The sequence below is a fragment of the Colobus angolensis genome, unplaced genomic scaffold (genome assembly GCF_000951035.1).
Source record: "Colobus angolensis palliatus isolate OR3802 unplaced genomic scaffold, Cang.pa_1.0 Scaffold27, whole genome shotgun sequence".
NCBI classification, from domain to species: domain Eukaryota; kingdom Metazoa; phylum Chordata; class Mammalia; order Primates; family Cercopithecidae; genus Colobus; species Colobus angolensis.
In genome coordinates this window covers 2,481,005-2,502,193 of record NW_012115932.1, presented here as the reverse complement: position 1 = coordinate 2,502,193, position 21,189 = coordinate 2,481,005, and the positions used below count along the sequence as shown (strand labels likewise).

General features: G+C 40.9%; 1 protein-coding gene across 1 annotated transcript in view; it reads left to right on the top strand.

Moving 5' to 3' along the window:
* EBF1 (early B-cell factor 1) overlaps nucleotides 1-7,208 on the top strand; it is a 403,442-nt gene extending 396,234 nt beyond the window's left edge. Inside the window, exon 16 of the mRNA XM_011947685.1 lies at nucleotides 4,005-7,208. Coding sequence (XP_011803075.1) covers nucleotides 4,005-4,036 — 32 coding nt within the window. The 3' untranslated portion in view covers nucleotides 4,037-7,208. The remainder of the gene's footprint in view (nucleotides 1-4,004) is intronic.
* The last annotated feature ends 13,981 nt before the right edge of the window (nucleotides 7,209-21,189 follow it).

The following is a 21,189-nucleotide window of genomic DNA, read 5'->3' as shown; positions in this document are numbered from 1 at the left end:
GCTGCTTAGAGCGTGGGTTTCAGGCAATTGAGGCCTCAGAGGACTTCATTATTCAAGAGAGAGGCATCCCCAAGAAGGCTGTCACATGCCATTGGAACCCCCGCTGATGTAGTGATTCCAAACCCTAGCCATGTCCTGGACAGTCTGTGCATGAAAAATTAACAAAAAGGCCAGAGTAATTTCACAAAAATAGTATCCATATACTGATGTTTTCTTTTCCACCTTGCTGAAGCTCAGGCTGGCTCTTCTCAACCCTAGATATCATGCAGCCCAGGACCAAATCCTATGGAATTGTCATTTTTTTCCATGCACATATTCAGTCGGTGCAAGATTTACCCACTCACTTCACTCACTTACCCCACTGTTCCTGATTAGCTCATAATTTTTTTTTTTTTTTTTTGAGACGGAGTCTCCCTCTGTAGCCCAGGCTGGAGTGCAGTGGTGCGGTCTCGGCTCACTGCAAGCTCTGCCTCCCAGGTTCATGCCATTCTCCTGCCTCAGCCTCCCGAGTGATTAGCTCATAATTCTTACACATGTGGTGGTTTGGGGAAGACCACATTCCACCCTGTCCAAACCCTCCCAGCTCTGCAGAACTTTGTTTTGTCTTTGTTTTTATCAAAAATGTAGAAACGGTAATGAAAAACGCATTGCCTCTCAAAGCAATAGTTTTCTGAGCTTCCGTCAGAGAACATGATCATCCAGCTGCTGGGGAAAATGGCAGAGCCACCATGGTCTTGTGATGTCCTGGCACATGGTGTTGAGAGGGTGGTGTCCTCATGGGGATCTTTATGCACTCCACTTGGGCAAGTTAGCATGCCAACGGCATTTCTGGAACATTCCAAGCTCCAGACACCCATCCCTCTCACCCACATAATGAATCTTCAGATTGTGGCACAGATATAAGAAAAACAACTCCTAAAACTCAAGATCATTAGGCAGTTCTGCAGTGAGTTTCTCTATTAAAAGGGCCTCTTTGGAGGTATCTAGGCTTAGAAGCCACAGGCAGGGACCTTTTCCCATAATTTACTCAACAGCAAGGGTTCTGCCCTTGGAGTTTAGAAAGTCATGATTGGGATTTAGAGAACTGTAACGCTTTGATGTTACATGCAAAATTCTGGGTGTGGGCAACATCAACATTGGTCTTAGAATGTTCCAGAAATGCTGTGGCATGCTGTCTCGCTCAAGTGGGGTACATGAAAATTCCTCATGAGGACACTTAGCACCGTGTACTAAGACATCACAACCTCTTTTGAAGAGAGGTTCCACAGCTCCCATTAGATGCTCAGAGAAGTCTGTGGGCCGATGAAGGCGAAGTAGTAAAGTAGGAGTGGGCCAAACCCGCCCCCTAGACCCATATATCATTAATTTCAATTTTTTGCTATCATGTATAAACTTGGCTATTTCATTTTTAAAAACAAGAAACAAAAAACAAATTCTACATCTCCAGCTTCTCTTGAAACGGTTGAGAGTATCAGTGGCTGCGAGCAGGCATTCCTGCCCAGTGGCATTTGGTGGGAGCTGAGTCACTGTCCAGGCATGCCCTTGGCATCATCACCTCCATCCTCACTTCCCCACCCAGGGGATTCAGTCATTCCTGTTCGCAGCCTGGGCTCTTGGGGTGCTGGAGTTTGCAGCCCCAGTGGTTCAAATTAAAAAGTGCTGTTAGCTATGAACTGGCACATCAGTTAGCTTTGCTTTAGAACTTTTAATGTGGCCCTAAATGGAGGCTTAATCTAGTTGATCTAACACATTATTTGGGTACCAAAAGACTGCCTCGATTTTTTTTTTTTTTTAATTCTGGTCACTCAAATGGGATGTTTTCACAGTCCAGCTGATAAATGTTGGCTGGGCCCACCAACCAAATTAGCTTTTTGCTTTGCTTTGAATCATATTGATACTGCCTGAGTTGTGTGACTATACTGTAGGGAACTGCTCTTTAATGCCAGGCACGCAGATTAGATTTTGGTGGAAAGCAAATGTAGACTTGCACCTTTTGCTACAGGCTTAAAACTCCTGCTGCCTTTAGTAAAGTTGCCTGGACCTACCTCCAGCCCGGATGAAAAGATCCCTGGGGAGGCAGAGCCATGCTGGGCTGTCACACAGCAAAGATCCCCTCCTTGCCTTTGGAGTGATAGCATCTCGAATTCTCCAGTTAAGGCTTGGACTGAAACACTGAGCTCCTGGTTTCAGTCAAACCTAGGGCTCACTTGAATCTTAGGGGGACTGCATTTCCAACTGATCCCAAGTCTTTGGGGGTTTAAGTTGGTCTGCATTTGGCAAAAGACAACTTCCTGTTTCTAAGAAAAAAAGGCTTATGAAGGCTTACGGAAAGGACTCCAGGAGCTTTTGGGCTGCAAAACGGCTCTTGCAAAACAACATTTGGATGATTTACGTGTAAATGAATCAGAAACATGTGGATTGAATTTCCTTGTGAATACAGATGGGTTTAAAAATTAACGGAAAAAGTGTTTGGCAAAATACTTTTTGGTTTTTGTTTTAATTGAATCTAAAATGCCAGGGGTGGGGATGGGGAAGCCAGAGGAACATGGGGGTCTCAGGGCTAAGAGCCCCGGGTAGCCTCCCTGTATCCACTTGCAGGATTTGTGGTACTGGGATTCGTGTTTTTTGTTTGTTTGTTTGTTTTTGTTTTTTTTAAAAAGGCACATTCTTCCAGACATGATCATTAGTAAACGAAGAGGGCCACTTCCTAGACGCAGTCATCACTGACAAGAACATTAATTTACATTTAGATTTGCCATAAAAAGAAAACAATGACTCTCTCTGCCTGACAAGACACTCATTCGTCATTGGGAGCCAAAGACGGCTGCCCCTTGCTTATAATGGCAGCATCTCTCTCACCTTGACACGTTTCAAAGTTGCCACCCTGTTTTAATTTTCTTAGTTATCCTTTTATTCTTCCCACCCATCACACAAAGTGTGCCACATACAGCCCAGAGAAGTTAAGAAATTAACACAAGGTCACACAGCTAGTTTAGCAGCAGAAGTGGTGGGTTAAAAATCCCAGCAGCTAACGTCTATCAGGTCCTCACTAGGAGCTGAACCCAGGCTAAGCACTTTGCATATATCATTTTATTCACCGCTCCAATAACCCTACGTGTTGCTGTGATTCTAGCTACAGAAGCTGAGCTTCATAGCAGAAAAGCCGCAGATGGGACTCAGGCCTATCTGAGTCTGTGTTCTCTAAATACCACTATCTGCGACCTCTTAGCTCTGAACGCTTTCAACAATTTTTGGTTACCTCAAACAGCCTGCTTTTTTCCCCAGGATCTCACTCCAGCTTTCCCAGGCTACAATTTTCTAGGAAATATGGTCAGATCATTCCCAAAACGTTGAGTGAAGCCGTGATATGGAAGACATTCTGCAGTTTCATGCAAACCTGTCTTCTCCTCCCAGCTATGCTTTCTCCCAACTTTATATTCCCAGTGAACAAGGCCTGCTGTAGCTGGCATTTCCTTCTCCCAGCTCAAGGACCTAAGCAAAGGCATTCAAGATTTCCGCTTTGTGGCTCAGTTTTTGTGCTAATACAGAGGACAGGGAGAGCCATATTTTTTGTAGAAATTGCATGCAGTTCGGATGGACCACTTCTTTATATTTTGGATGTGAAGGGGAGGGAAAAAAGAATGACAAACTGAAAATTCTCACTACTTTGCAAGGTTCGAAGCTGCAACTTTCGCAGTGGTATTCAAACTATGCAACTTTCCAGTTATGCCTTAAAATTGAAATCAGATTTGGAGGGATGTTTAGGATATTTTGTTCTTTTAAAGACACATGCCCATGCTGATTTATTATAATTTTTAATAAAGCACATGTATATTTTATAACGAAAACTCATTCCAGAGAAGATGAGAGCAAATTTGTAGTTAATATTCAAACAACATAGTTGTGTGTGGGTTGTTTTTTTTTTAATCTTTATTACTTTTCTCAGTGAGAAGTTTGGATGCAAAAAAAAAAAAACCATTGACTTCTGTCTTCTCTTTCCATAGCGATATCTGGCATGATTGTTCCTCCTATGTGAAAGAATTGCCTTGAAGAATTGTATTAATGAAGAGGTTGGATTCTGCTACAGAGAGTAATCTGATACAAGTCCCAGAGTGGAACTTTTAACTCAGGCCTTTTTAAGAGGAATCACAATAACTGCAGATTTTTAAACAAAATCACCGACCTTGCAAATACTGAAATTGGAAGAGGGATCTGCAAGTGCAGAGTGTTGGTTAAAGTTGTACCTCCCAAGTATTTGGGGGATATATTTATTCTGTATTGACAAAAGCAAATCCACTTTTTCTTTTTCTTTTTTTTTAAGCTTAATTCTGCAATCATTTGTCTTTTATAAACCGTAAAGCTCTATACAAGGGACACTATAAATAAGACTCCATGTTTTAATTTATGATGTTTTTAAAGCTGTGTAAAGGAAGAATGAAGTGATGATATTTACAAAAAAGGAAAAAAAAAAGAAAAAAAGAAAAAAAAAAAGCTTGTATGGGACAGAATAGGAATGCCAGTTAGATTTTTTAGAAAAACTAAGGGTCGGCTTTTGCGCCTTAAAGCATATCAAATGGTAGTTAGCTCAGACAGTGCATTTTCAATATCTAACTTAACATGCCACCCCTTAGCAGTGCAAGCTTATTTCTCTCTTTTGTATTGTTGTCTTAAGTAACTGTGTAAATAAATGCAGCCTGGAAAGTTAAAACACGATGTAAGTGATCACATTTTTCCCTCTACTCGAAAATCCAGTGCCTCTAGACAGATTGTTAAAACTGCATATTTAAATCTGATCTCATTCTTTCCTTTTACTTAAGTCAGTTTCTTCTGAAGCCGATGGCCTCTCGAGAGCTTGGTGGCACACACACTGTGTGAGAATCTCCTTTGAGACTTCATGGAACAGGGTCCAGGCACAGAATTTCACACTCTGCCCTCCAGTTAACAAGCCAAAACCTCATGTACACTCCCCCATTTGCAAGTTTAAAGTTTACTCGTCCTAAATGCCGACTTCATACCTATCTTCCAAAAGTTGACAAAAGCAACGTGGCAGGTATTTCGATTTTCCCATTCAAGATACTGCCTCTATCAGTCGACCCTTACCATTTGTAAAATAATAGATTAAAACAACAGGTTAAGTGCTTTGGAATTAAGAGTTAAAGGGAACCGGGGGCGGGGAAAGGAAAAGAAGGTTGAGACCTCCAAAACATAGTTTTCTGTTCTATAGGAATTTTTGCTCTCGTTATCTGGGAAGTGTTCTTAAAAATAAGAATTAATAGCAAAGATGCAGCAAAGCTCTGAGGATGCATTTGCCTGATATTTTTTTCTTTGCTCTTGTGTTTTTGTATGTAGTTATAAATACTGTAGATTTTTTTTGTGATTTTTTTTGCCAAAGTTGTTGTTCTATTTATACATTTTAATGTCTTAAGACATTTTTTTCAATATCACATAAAGATTTTACTGCGTATTTTGCAAAGAAAAAAAAAGCTCACTACCTTTAGCTTGCACATACTTGCAAAGTTAATTAAAAGGCTTTTTGTTTTAAAGGGGATTTTGTAAAATATCCATATAAATAATGTATTTATCTTTCGAATTTGTACATTGCTTTTCCCTTCTTCCTTTTCCTCCCACCCCCAATTTATTTTATTGTGTATGTTTGCTATGTGAAAAGTGCGTATTTGTTTGGTCACCTACACTTGTATTAGCTGTTTCAATGTGATTTTTAAACATTGCATTTATAGTTATTTTTAGTATTGTTATAAACCATGCTTCAGTTTTTTTTAATTTCCACCCAAAAGTCATTGTCTATTTTTGTATTATTTGTAAGTTAAGAAGTTTTTTCCAATATATGGCAAAAAAAAAATAGTAGCATATTATTCTTGTGGTATTTAGTTCAGTAGATAAAAAAATGTATCCTTTGCTTTGGAAGCTTACAAAACAACCCTAATGCTGTTTTACTCTATTAATATGCATGGAATCTCTCCCTTTGGAGTGACGCATTTTGTGCATTAAATTCTAGGGAGAAACTTCATAGAAATCAATGAACATACTTTCGTTCTTAAGTCTGCTTGTATATTTCCTCTGTCTTTCACATAAATATAAACCAGCAGATTGGATGCCTTAACAATGCAAATCATATTCATTTCACTTGTACATTGTAACTGTGCACCAGAACTGTCAGTCATCACTAACATTCTAAGAAAAAAGAAAAAGAAAAAAAGAAAAAAAAAAAAAACAAATCGAAAAGCACAAAAGAACTGTTTTGTTACCTTAAGACAATGTAACTTTTTCTAGTAGAGCAAGAAATCATTTACAACAATGCTGCAACTGTGCATGCCCCCATATGGATTTTGCAATGGTTTTCACTAGACTGTCAGACTGCGATTTTTATGGGTTGGGGTGGGTGGGGGAGGGGAGTTGTGGGAGGGTAAGGGAGGGAGGAAAGCTGATTTTTCATGGTGAGAAATAATAATGATGATTAATAATAATTAAAAAACTGGAAAACGTAAGCAAGGTGGACGCATTGCTTCTCGGTACTCAGAAAGGTTATCTGAATTTGCGTAGTAAGCGCTGGCCTGAAGATGTACACAAGTTAAAGCCATATTTTGTCTGGTGAGCCCCTTAGCTGTTTCTGAAGGAATGAACGGTCAGTCGGGAAGGTGTCCGGCTTAGACCTTGACAACAGACGCTACCCATCTGTCAGCCATGTGCAGTGGTTAGAACTCTTCTTGAAAGTCCAAAGAGCCTTTAAAATGTGTATAATTTGTGTTTTGTTGCTTCTATTTCTATTGATTAGATGAAAAGACATTCTGGCCCTCTGATCCTCTTTCTTCTCCAGAAAAGTTTCACAAATAAAAGATGTTCCCCTAAATACAGAATATGGCTTTAAGAAGAAAAGGAAATGAAGAATTAAATTAAGATTTCAGTGTTGGGGGAAAAATACAGCTTCTGGATGACTGGATTGCATAACATTGCCCTGGCCTCACATTGTACTAGGATGCAGCTTAAATGAAGTCATCTCTAAATCTACTAACCTTTCACCTTCTTATCAAAACTTTTTGAATAGACACACACTGTACAGTTCAATTGTTAGAGAACCTAACTACTGTAGAGATTGTTATTTTTTTTTTTTTTTTTGCAAAATTTCAAGCTGTAAAAACTTTTCAACTTTCACAATATTTAATTAAAGTTACTTCCTGTCTGTGATGGCAGCTCCTAGTTGTGTATTCATTTCTCTATTTCAGATGAGCCAAAGTCCACCATAATATAAAAGGTCTGTGTTTGCAATGACTCAGATCAGTCTTGACACCCAGTGAAAAGGAATTAGGGTAGTCCTAGGACACCCTCTTTCTTATGTAGGTCCTTGGGGATTTGCTAATCGGGGATGCAAATTAAACACGCGCAGCGTACTGCTGCCCTCTGCCGGCGGTAGCTGGACGTGCACATGCCCGCGCTGGTCCACAGAGGAGCCAAGAGCCCCCAACTTCAGCAGCCAAGCACTGAGATCTTCCTGCGTGATTGAATTGTGAATCCAGGAAGTGGCCATTCTAGAACCCCTATCCTTCGTGCTACAAGTCTGAACCAAGCTTTTCACACACAGTGCTAATTAATCCCAGCAAGTCTTCTGGTCAACTAATTATGTGCCCTGGCTCATTGAGGAGGAGGCATGTTCTGAACCTTCTGTGATCAATATTTTTTAACCCCACATGAATAAGGTACTTCTCCTATTGGACAGGAGTGAAACATTCCACAAATACCAGATAGGTACACACTCATGTAAAATTGTTTCACTTTGAATTCCATCATAATCATGAATCTTTCTAAATGCACACTCAATGATTTTCCTACTTTTACAGTTATTGAACATGATGAGGTTAATGATATTTGTAAAATGCCTCAAAAACTCAGCAAATAGGCTGTAGACCAACAGAAACTTGAGGGCCAGAGCTGATAGATAGGATGGCAGCAACACAGTCAAGTGTGGTGAGCACTGTTTCGGCTTTGAAATAAAGCCCAATTTGAGTAATGAAAGAGTGTGATATATAAGTTAGAGAAGCTGCCATCATTTTTAAAGAAACAGAATTTTTGCTGAAAAGTTTGGCCATTCAATATATGTTTCTTTTGAATTCTGTGTTTGATATAGTTTCCTGTATTAGATGTAGAAGATAAAGACTGAAGAGGCCCCTCTCCTCAGGATGCACAACATCTCAGAAAACACACACTTATATTCAAATTATGCTAGAATGGTTGGCCAGGCTGAGACAGGTTATGCCACAATGCTCCACAGAGCACAGCTGACGTCCATACCTCTGACACGCTGGCCTCCACGATCTTTAAGGACTACCTCTTGGAAGTGCTCATTCACTCGGTCGTTCATGTATTCACTCATGCCTGTGAACTTTGTGTGTTTCCTATGCCTCTGGTACTAGGCAAGACATGGTGGATACATCAGTGGGCCATGGTGACATTATACCCACCTGGAGCTCATACTTGAGTGGGGCAAATGAACGTTAAGCAACCACTCAAATACCTGTAGCAAACTAATTAATAATAGTAATGAAGAAAATGTCTAGAATGCTCTGAAGGTACACTGCAGCAGGATCTGATTTAACCCGAAGTGCTGGGAAAGGCTCCTAGAGAAAGTGACATTTGAGCTGAGGTATATAAGCTCAGCAGGAGCTAACCTGGTGGGCCTGGCACCTTAGGCAGAGGAAAGGAGGGAGGTGTAAGAACACTGAGCTTTGGGACACATAAGGTACATTTAGGAGCCGAAAGACTATGTGAGTGGCGTGTGCAGATGTACACAGTGAGACCTGTGGGGCTTGGGAGTTCAATTCAGAACATGTCCTGAGCCCCTACCATGTGTTTGATACTGTACTAGCTGCCAGGTACACTAAGCAAATGTGCCATAGTTCCTGCCTGGAGGGCATCTGGTGAGGCGTATAAACTCACAGCCCCGTATTTGTTCATAGGGGCTACGCAAAAATGAGGGGGTGGGCCAGGCGCAGCGGCTCATGCCTGTAACCCACTTAGGGAGGCCGAGGCGGGCGGATCACGAGCTCAGAAGATCGAGACCATCCTGGCTAACATGGTGAAACCCTGTCTTTACCAAAAATACAAAAAAATTAGCTGGGTGTGGTGGTGGCCGCCTGTAGTCCCAGCTACTGGAGAGGCTGAGATAGGAGAATGGCGTGAACCTGGGAGGCGGAGCCTGCAGTGAGCCGAGATGGCACCACTGCACTCCAGCCTGGGCGACAGAGTGAGACTCCATCTCAAACAAAACAAAACAAAACAAAACAAAACGAGGGGGTGAACTAGAGGTAAAAACAACTGGACAGTGGGAGGGCTGGGGCCACTGGCAAGTGCATGCTCTGTCCAAAGTGAGAATCCCACTTGCTCCAGGCGATTGCTCCCGTGTGAGAATGTGGACGTACCCAGTGTTGCCCATCTTTCATTTCTCAAGAATGCCAGATATGTTACTAGATTATTTAAAAATCTGGCATAAAATTTTCATTTTTAAATGTTGGCAACTTATCTAAAAACAGTGTTTTAAAAACACTGGCTTGGCCAAACAAAGTCCAGAATCCCCTAGAGTATCAGTTTCAGACTTCTGACCAAAAAATAAGTTACAAACGGTGATGTTCACACAGCCTGATTTGAGAGGCATAATGATGTGCTCTCTCCCTGAAGATCACGGAAGACTGCAAAGAAGAGGATGCTCCAGTGGTGTTCTATAGGATAAGAGTTCTCCAAACATATAAGGGAAAGTAGGTCATGGCAGGTGCTGGTCAATGCCCTGGCAGCTGACGCTATGAAAAGAAAAATTATTACCATAAATCCAAATAGGAATATGGAAAATTGGAATCATGTGCATGTGAAAAAAAATCCTGTCTTCTGCAGTAGCCATATTCAATGTACAAGTATAGGTCAGTTTTTAAAAACAACAACAACTCTGTTTGCCTTGCAGAAAGATCCTTATGAATGAATCCATTTTTAAGTACACTTTCAGTGAAGTGGACCCTTTCCAACACACCATGCTCAAAGCCACACCTGCCCTAGCATGCTCCAAAATCACTCATGTCATCAAGAATTTTGCTCCCGAGATTATCTCCTCTCTCTCCAGAACCATTACATTCTCTTTCCTCAATGTTACATTCAGACCAGCTTATAAATGTGATCCCATTGAGGAAAAAAAGATTTGACCTCACTTGGCTTGTAAGCTAGCCACAGTCCTCCTGCTCCTGTTAATAGCAAATCTTAAAAGAGTTGTCTACATCTGCTGTCTTCTCTTCATTTATACTTTCTCATTATTCATATTACAATATATGTTTATTGTAATGATGAAGAGTGGAGAGTCTTCCATGTTGTAAACAAGGGATCCCAATTTATATTTTAGAAGTATCATCTTGGTTGCTATGAAAAGAACAAGTTGGAGGGAGACAGAGGGAAAATAGAGGACATTAGGAGGCCATTGCAGTTGTCCAAGCAAGGAATGAACAGCTTGGAGTAGGAGAAGAAAAAGGAGGAAAATAGGATTAAAAAATATTTAGGCAATAGAACCCTCAGAGACTGATTCAATGTCGGGTTTGAGGGAGATGAAAAAGTCAAGATAAAGCTCAGTTTTGTGACTGCTGGTAAAGAAATGGTTGATGTCTCTGTTTGAGCTGTTTCCTTGCTCTGGCGCTCAATAAAGAAGTCCCTTCCTCGAATTGCCTTTGCTTCCCTTCCCTCTTCCAAATATAATCCTCTTCTCCAGAGGCTTCTGTATTTACATTAGGAATGAAATTCAGTTTCCGGAGCTGGAAACACTTTACTTTTTTTTTTTTTTTTTTTTTTTAACTTAAGCATCAAGCAGTTTTATCTCTTCTCTCTGGAGAGTTATGCTGCAGTGGGACTGATTTTTATCTACTTAGCATACATTTTTCCCACTGATTGTAGAATTTTCACATTCTATATTAAGAACAAACATTCTGGGCCCTGGCATTAACCACAGGCCTGGTGGTTGGCCTTCTGTAGGAAATATCCTGCACTGGGAATTATCTTATAAGGAAAATTTAGTACTCCACAAAGACCATGATGAAATGTCAACACAAAGGAAGGAGACCCATTGAGGGCGATTCATTCAATAACATTGATATGGATGGGATTCTGCCAGGAATGCAAGGAGAAATGAATGAGAAACAGGCATTACCCATGGCCTTCTCTGAAGCATTTATTTACACAGTATCTCCTTACTGAACATCTTTGTGTCAAGTTCTGTGCTAAGGGCTGGGAATATGATTTATGTCTTAAATAGACCTATTTCCTTCATTGTTACGCCTAAGGAAGACAGACACATGACTCAATCACACAAACATGTAATTACGTACTATGATAAAATGCTCTGTAATCCTAGCATATCTGAGTGAGCATATGACTCTATCTCTGCATAAAATCAAGCCTAGCTCAACAGCCAAAATTAATTAAAAGGGAACCAAATTCCTTATTTAGACCCATCAAAAGCTATTAAAAGAATCTAAATATAAAGCCCACAGTAATACCTAGTAAAGTGATCTTTCCTCTATTATCTTTTCCCTCACTTCTCATCTTATCCAGACACTACTTTCTCCAATCCATCTGACCAAAAAACCCCTGCTCTATTCTAAGTTTCTATGATTTTTCTTTCTGCCTTCTCCCTCTTCTTCCATCTCTCTTATTGTTTTATTTTTTACTGTAAGGGCAGAGAGAAAACTTCTCTTCCACCTTCTCTGAAGGTTCATTGAAATGACTGACCACAGACAGACAAATAGGAGAAAAAGGCGTACAAACTTAATTACTTGCACATGGATCCTGGAGCTTTGCAAATATGAGACTCAAAGAAGGGCCAGATGGCTATAGCTCCCCTCTTCATAGGGGAGAGGGAAATGAAGGACTATGGATAATCTTACGAGGACAGTAAATTATTTTTACAGAAAATGAATAGACTGGGGAGGCCGACATTATCTTGTAACTGATTGTCTTATAAAACTGCAATTTACTGGAAGGTGAGGGGCAAAACTGCATTGTGAACAAAGGTTGCCTTACTGTGCAGATAAGGTCTCCCAGATAATCTCTCTGAGCTGCCCTCAGAAGAGGAGATAAAGATCTGCCTGGGCATGGTGATGACTTTTAGCCTCTTCTCTTCTCTGGTGGTTAATCTTTTCTGGTTATTTGAAGAGATTCCTAGGCAGGTGGGTCTTAAGACAACTGCATTTCTTTTGGAAAGAAGTTTCCTCAGTCAGATAAGAAAATTCTAGAGAAAATCCCTCTCTGTGCTTGTAGGGGATGTGGGGTGGGAGGGGAACAAATAGATAAAGTTAGAAAGTTTTGGCTTCTGAGGCAGCTTCTAAGGCCTTCACAATTTTAAAAATCCTGTTCAGCATGCCAAAGCAGCATACTCTGGGGGATCATTCTCTATGCTCCAACATTAGCAAGTCTCTTTTCCCGCAAGAACATCTTTCCTCTTTAGCAGAGCAGGGGAAAAAAAGGTAGATACAGTACTGGTTAACTGTGATTCCTTTTGGCAGGCCGTAGGAGGGAGAGTCCATAAACATTCCCTTGTTGATACTCAGGAGGCAGAGGCGGGAGGATCACTTGAGTCCAGGAGTTTGAGTGAGCTATGCAGTGAGCTATGATCATGCCACTGCACAGCCTGGGCAACAGAATAAGATCCTGTCTCTAAAAACAAGTAATACTAATAATCCCAGATCTGTTCTACTTTGAGGGGCAAGCACAGGGAACCATGAGCACATACAGTAAACACATTGATTTGGTTATGTTTGAGAGAAGACCTGGAGAAAGTGAGTCAAGTCAGCAAGGAAGAGTTGGGAGTGAAGAGGAGCAAGTATTCCAGATAGAGATGACAGGTCACCCCACAGAGGAAGAACATAAAGAAGGCTAGAGGGCTGGCACCATCTATTTTCCCCTGGGGAATCCTTCTCCTTCTCAGTTCATCTCCTTCCTTCTCTCATTTCCTCTTTTTCTGCTTTCAGTCATCACTTTCTTCACTTTTGTCTCTGCATCAGTGCTGAAGAGTATTGTGCTCACTGGTAGCTCTCAAAGCAGAGCCAGCATCCTAGGTCTTCCAATGCCCCTCTCCTTCCATTTCCCCCAATGCCTACCTGACCCATAAATCTATTGTGTGGAATTTTAGGGACATAGTCAGCTTCTCTTCAACCCTTTAGACAGCCATAATCAGAGGAAAGGTTGGGGCTCCCGACATGCTTCTTTAGAATCCAAAGGAAAACATTCCTACCCCACAACCACATGCCCTACAAATCACTACAGCTCCAAGTGCCCAACTGAAAAGGGCAACAATGAGCCTCCTATTCTCCACAAACACAGAATATTATAGAACATCTTTGTGTCCAGTACAATGCCAATTCGCTTTATCAAACTTAAAGTGAGCCCAGAAGAAGAGTAAAACTAAGCAGGAAATCAATACTAATGGCAATTATCATCCCTTATTGAGGGCTTACTTTTATGTATTATTATTATTTATTTTATTTTTTGGGACAGGGTCTTACTCTGTCTCCCAGGCTGAAGTGGCAGTGATACAATCATGTCTCACTTCAGCCTCAACCTGTCAGGCTCAATCAATCCTCCCACCTCAACTCCCTAAGTAGCTGGGATTGCCGGCATGTACCACCATATCTGGGCAATAAAAAAAACCATTTTTTTTTTTTTGTGGAAATGGAGTCTCACTATATTGCCAGGCTAGTCTCAAACCCTTGGGCTCAAGTGATCTTCCCACCTCAGCTTCCCAAAGTGCTGGGATTACAGGCATGAGCCACCACACTCAGCTACTTTTAGATGAGTGGATATACTATTAACTATGGAAACATGTTTGTTAACTTCTCACAGTAGCCGTGTGATATGGGAGCAATCATCTCCTGCTGAAATAGAATTGCTCACCAACCCTGTGTAAGAACAGAGGATCCCCGCTGGAACTTAAAGGCCATTTATTTAATACCTATAAATACAGTAGTTAGTATATCTATGGAATGCACTGATCCAGTAATTTGTATCTATGGAAATGACTTAAATCGCTCAAATTCTATAAACCTCAGTTACTCATCTCGTTTTTTTAAGTGACAATAAGAGTATTTATGTGAAAAGGTATCTAAGAAGATGATGTTAAATAAGTCACATATGGAGTGATTCAGTGCCCAGGACATATTAGCCACTATGTCAATATCAGAAATTGTTATTCCATTTCACAATTCCAAGTCATGTATGTATGTATCATAACACATTCAGCTGATCTCAAACCAATAGACATTAGGTTGTCTCTTACTTTTTGATACTGTACTCAACATTATGATGGACTTCTTGATTAAAAAAAAAACAACTCTTGCAAATTCTTGATGCTTCTTGCAAGTTAACTGTATAGTATTCCTAACATTCACAGTGCCACCCTGAAGATCAGATCAGACTCCTCCTTTAACACGGGGAGACTTGCCCAGTACTTTCCACATGGATCCAAAAGATGGTTTTGGCTGACGCTTGTCATAATCACAGGGAAAACAACAGTTCTCCTTCAAATCATTTATTTTTATTATATTTCTATATTGCATAGTACTAGGGAAGGTACCAGAGAACTCCAGACAAAATAAAAATAAAATAAAGAATCAGTCTGAATATTGTCATGTGCTGAAGGAAGCAGATTCTAGGCAATAAATTTGCAGGGCAAAGGCTTAGCACTGTTGTTGGGGAAGAGGATAAAGATGAGAGGTGGGTAATGTAGGGGCACAGGGAAGGAGAAAAAAAAAGAAATATTTCCTATGCGCCAACATCACTTAGTAGCAAGATCCTACTAAGCCCCTTCGGAATTAAAAAATATAAATGTAACAGGTTTCAGTGAAATGAGATTAGGTGTAATTTAGGTATGATGAATTCATTTACAAGTTGGACTGCTAGGAGTCAACATTCAGAATGAGAAATCTCATGAAATAACTTATCACTTACCCAGATAGTTAAGTGGCTACTATCTGCCAGTTGTTGACCTAGGAGCTAGTGTGAGAGCCGTTGGATGTACACAATCATCCAGTATAAAACCAAAGGCAAATTAGTAACTTCATGTGTAATTACACATTGGGAAGAGTCCTGTGAGAGAAACTGGCAAGATATTGGATATCTCATCTTACTGATGCTGGGATTGGCCACGGACTTGCTATAGCCTGTGGGAATAGGTGGTAAGATACTGACAAAAGTCTTAGATGCGACTGTGAAGTCTGTCCTGGTTCTTACACTCCAGAGATTGGCCATGAGAAGGGCTTCCCCATGGAAGCTGTTGAAATTCCAACCTGAGTTCTGAAATGTCCACACATAAAACAGATATGAGCACAGTGACATCCTGGAGCTAAGCTCTGCTGCCCCTCAACTGGGAGCAATTGCCCAGCCATGCCTGCAATATCAGCCGTTCCTCTGACCTACTGCCCTGCAAATGGGCAAACTGGAGAATTAACACTTACTGTTAATTCTTGAGCTTTGAGGTGACATATTGCATGCCATGATTGTGGTAATAGCTGACTGAGACTGAAATAGAAACCTACAAGAAGGCATAGTTGTTAAGAAAAACCTGAAAAGATGTTTTCAAACTCAGTGGTGAGTGTTGAGGAAACAATAGTAGTTTAGAAAAACTGTGAGTTGTGTCATGCAATGGTGAAACATTTAGTAAAAGTAGTACCCGTACTCATCTGGAAAGGATGACATGTACCTATTGAACTTAGACATGGAATATTAAAAGCCTGAACTGGCTGTAGGTAGCCACACTTGATAAGGTACTACATAAAAGAGATGAGCTCAGAAAAGAGCTGTCCAGTTTACGAATACAGTTTAGAAAGTACATAGAGAACTCAGGAAATCTGGGACATACTACACCTGCAAATGATACTGTTTCTCCTCTCCAGACTTTTCATCCAGTGAAATATCCTTAAAGAAAATATAGTCTGCGGGCAATGACCAAAACAAGGACATGGCCTTTCAGATACAGCCTAGAAGCATATTCCAAATAAGAAGTATGGACATCATGCCCTTTGGTAAGACCTCTGAAAGGACTGAAGTGGAGCCTAGTCGATTCTTCCAAATGGACAAAGGGATCCTAGAAAGATCACGTAGGAGCCTGAAGTACCTATATTAAAATTTTATTTCACTTAAGGGTAAAATAAAGAAAGAGTCCCCAGAGGGCAGAGCCAAGACCTGTGGAAAACAACTGTGTAAGGATCCACTTCAAAGAAGCAGAATTAGGGTGAAGCATGTAGTTCCCCACTCCACTGATGTCAGGCTAGCCACGTGACTTACTTGGACCAATGGAATGAAAATGGATATACTGTGAATGGAAGCCGTGTGTGACTTGCTCAGTATGGCTTTGGTCTGGCAGCATTATTGTGGTAATAACTGACATACTGATTCTTCCTCTAGGACAGAATTTGGACCATCTGAACATAATTGACTCTGAACACCGAATTAAAACAGCCCCTTTCATGTCACCTCCTTTAACATCACCATTTTCTATTTTCTTCATAGCCCTTTTCTCTCTCTGGAATTATTTTATGTGCGTATTTGCTTATCTGCAAGCATTCTTATTTATTGCCATATCTGAGCACCTGGAACTGTTTCTTGAACATAGTAATACTGAATAGATGCCCTTTGATTTCCCTCTCAAGGATTCTATAATTTTTGTAATCACAGGTTGTACTGGGGATATTATGAAAATATTTGGTTTTCACCTTCAATAGTGCCTCAAAACACTGATATAATTTGTGTAAAGGGCATCTTGACCTGGGATAGTGACAACTCATTGGAAAACCTATATGTGCTCTAATAATTATATCTGAATAAGATCAGCAAGTGGAGCCATTTCTGAGTAACTCAGAGTAACTTAGTAACTCTAAGTAACCAAGTAATCCAGGAGACAGAAAATACTTTCTGCCTGAGTTATGATGAGCAGTACTACAGTGTTATTTCCAGTATACCAATCTTAAATGTTTTCACTGTTGATAATGCTGTCTATATCAAGCAAAATAAAAATTATTGTAAATAATCATGGAAATACAACACAGTAAACCTCACCTATAAGGAATAAAACCCAATAAATGCCAAGGTTTAGTTCTAGGAGCCCTCATTGTCCCTCCACATTTGTCCTCAACATGGAGCTCTCTCAAGATTGATTCCTTTCTTCACTCAACAGGTATTATGGTAAGTGCCGGGAAAACTATGGCGAGCAAAGCCAGAGATGGTTTTTGCCCTCAAGGAACTTTCCACCTAGTGAGAGAGCCAAACATTGATCAGACATTTACGTAACTACAGTATATTAAGGTGTTTTGAGGGCTAGTTTGGAGGACAGGAAACCAAGAGAGCATTGAGTTAGAGACTGACCCTGCTTAGGTGATCAAGGATGTCTTCCCCAGAGAAAATGGAGTTCAAGCTGAGATCTGGAGGATGAGTTAGGCAAGAAAAACGCTAATGGGAGATTGAATATCATACACAAAGGACCTGAAAAAGATCAGTGTGGGTAGAGCAAGGGAAAGAGAGGTGAAAGATAAAGCCAGACATGCGGCAAGGCCCAGACTGTGCAGAGCCTGGTATAGGCCGGTCAGGAGTTTGAGTTTTATCTAGAGAGAAAAAATACCAACTTCCAAGAGACTCAGGCAGGCATTGTTGACAAATGCTGAGGGCACTTGGATGGCAGTTCTCAAACAACACCCCTCCACTGGCGGATGCCTCTGGACTGAAACATAGCAGATTTCTGTTTGCCTCCTCTTGCCCACAATGCCATGTGTCAACTTCTAAGAGCTGGTTCACCTTTACCTTTCCATGAAGCCCACTATGGTGGAAGCAATACTCATCAGATCTCGTAAGGCTTGATATTTATTTTATTTCAACTATCACTCTTTTTTGTCAAGTGTAGTCTCACACACAGCAGGTAAACCTTAATGGTTTAAGGAATAAATAGAAAATTGATGGGCTCACACCCATTAGCTAATGGATTACTAAGCAAAAGGGACTGCATTCCACCCCAGTGCACTTAGCCCAGCGTTGCCAGGAATGTTGAAGACGACAAGCTAATGCTCCATCTTCACTCCACGGGCCCAGGGGAAGGGAACTCAGACTCAAATATGGCTCCTTTGATAGACAGGTGAATGAATGTGGCTATTATTATGTAATCACACATCTTAGCATTTATTTATTATCGACTGCACAACACATTCTAGAAATGTATTGGAGACATTTGACCTGCCAAGTTGGAACATTTGTTGGCTATAGCCTGGCAGACAGAAGGACCCTGATGGGAGAATCACTCAGCCATCTTGCTTTTACTTACCGCACTGGTGTCCCAATCATTCATGGGAAAATATGTAAGAAAAATCAGCCTATTTTAAATACGTCTCCTTGAAAGTAAAGGTGCCTGACATTCTGTTATCTGGAATGCTCCTCGCCTTTGTAAATTAGCCACCCCACATGTTGTGCCGAGACCTCCTTTCCACAGTCTTTAATCAGTTGTTTCAGATATATGTGTCTCATTAGCATCTGAGCAATGCAATCACTTTTTTAGCCTGAATCTCATGATTTTATTGGGCTATTAAGAGCTTGATTTGTGGGCAGTGGGAACAGCAAGAGAACCCATGCCATTGATCACATTATCCAAGAGGTATCCAGCAGAACGGAGAAACCAGCAACCCACACAGAATGGTGGGAATGTAAATTAGTTCAATCACTATGGAGAACAGTTTGGAGGTTGTTCAAAAATCTAACAATTGAGCTCCCATATGATCCCAGCAATCCCCCTACTGGGCATATACTCAAAAGAAAGGAAATTGATATATTGAAGAGATATCTGTACTCTAATATGGTGTTGGGGAGAGCCAGCACAACAACATGCTTAGCCTCAGAATGCCAGGCCATGCAGCAACCCAAGCAGTGACTGTGACCTGTGCCATCACCCTCTGACACCTTAGCTCGGTTCATCTGGGGGTGGAGAGGAAGCAGATGAAAATTGCCTACTTCCAAATGGAGTTTTCAACATGTTAAAATGAAAAATGTGTTTACAGGTAAAGGAACTACAAAACATAGTAAAAGGATCACAATGCTATTTCCTACCAAGCTGTCACTCGGAAAAATCAGCAGCTAATGATTGACCTCTTCTGTGTTGCTCTAACCCAACACTAAAGAGTTACAGACTCTTAGGAGATAAAGGTATAAGCTTAGAGATTATTTTCGAATGCCCTCACTTACACAATGAAAAGGCAGACTCAGGGCGAGGAAGCATCTTGCCTAACATCACACAGCAAGAGCAGAGCTTGCACAAGTCTCAGCATCCCCATGCCCAACACAAGAGTTGACTGTTTCTCTCTCTCTCTACTTCTCTAGTTTCTGGGTCAGTGCAAATAAAGATCAGTAAAGGCAATTTTTAAAGTTGAGAAGTGGAATAAAAGGCAAATGTCCTCTTCTCATTGAGGGGTACTCCTGCAATAACAGCAAAGAAATATTAGCATATGTCATCTTAAGAAAGCTCATGTAATTCTTCATTTGTGAGGTCAACTTCAGGGTTCACCCAGTAATATATGTATGGAATTTCCTGGAGGGATTAGGAGAAAATAACCAGCAAACAGTCAAACCTAGACTCCTTTTTTTTAGCATTCTCCCCATCTGATGAAATGAAATGTCCTGGAGGAATTTGGAAGCTAGGAAATACCTCCATCTCAGCAAACACAAATGGTGATGCATTTGCTAACTGCCTCTTTGCATCTCTTGTTCTGTTCTCCATTATCAGTAAGTGTGGTCTTCCTAAATCACAAATATGATTATGTAATGCTCCATCTCCTTCAATAGCTTCCCATCACACTTAGAATGAAGCACCTGCCATTCCTCATAGCCACAAAGCCTTCAATGATAAGAGCCCTGCTTATCTGTCCAAGCACATCTTATACCGCTCTCCCACCTACTCATGTCCCCTCTGTATGCCCTGATCTTTCCCACTTCAGGACCTTTGCACATGCTCTTTCCTCTGTCCGGAAGGGTCTATTCTTCTTCTTTGTATGTCTGGTAACTTCTCCTTCAGGTCTTGGCTCACATGTCAGTTTCTCAAATGAACAATTCCTGAATCTCCCAAACACGAATCCTTTCCTAATCCAGATATTCTCTACCCTAAGACCTGTGTTTCTTTCTTCTAGTACTTATCTCTAGCTCTGATAATTTTATTTTTCTGTTTACTTGTTTACTTGTACTTCCCGCTAGAACTCAGGTAATGATAAAGGTAGAAACAATGTTTATATTGTTCACAGTTATACCCTCAATGCATAATACAGTGCCTCGTATGACACAGATATTTAGGAAGTATTTGGGGGGAATAGTGACGCTGATGATTAGTACTTTCATACTAAACAGTGCCTTTTAACAGTCTGTTAGATCATTTACATGGCCAGTTATACTCTGTAAATTAGCACTGTGATTGAAAACATGAGCTTTGGACTGGGCACGGTGGCTCACGCCTGTAATCCCAGCACTCTGAGAGGCCGAGATGGGTGGATCACCTGAGGCCAGGAGTTCAAGACCAGCCTGGCCAATATTGTGAGACCCCATCTCTACTAAAAATACAAAAGAAAAAAAATTAGACAAGTGTGGTGGTGAATGTCTGTAATCTCAGCTACATGGGAGGCTGAGGCAGGAGAATCACTTGAACCTGGGAGATGGAGGTTGCAGTGAGCTAAGATTGCACCACTGCACTCCAGCCTGGGTGACAGAGTGAGATCCTGTCTCAAAAAAACAAACAAACAACAAAAAAAACACATGAGTTTTGGAATCAGACACAATTCTGTTCTCACCTGACAGCTCAGTGGCCTTATGCAAATTAGACTTCTCTAAGTTTCTGGATCCTATGTGTGAACACCTACTCTGGGAGTAGAGAAGAGCAGGGACTGTGATTATTACTTTACACAGAGGAATTGAGACTTACCACTTGCCCAGGTAGATCAAGAGCTATAATTTAATTTCCCAGGACTGGCTGGTACTGCAACGTGATTGGCAGGGTTTTCCCAGAGGCTGCACCTCTAATGCAAAGGCAGTGACAAGGGCTGCTATGGAGGTCATGATGCCAGATAGGGCCTCCAGAGCTTTCAGGGGATATTCTGAGGCTCTGTCAAGCTGGCAACTTCCTTTTCTTTTCCCTTCTTT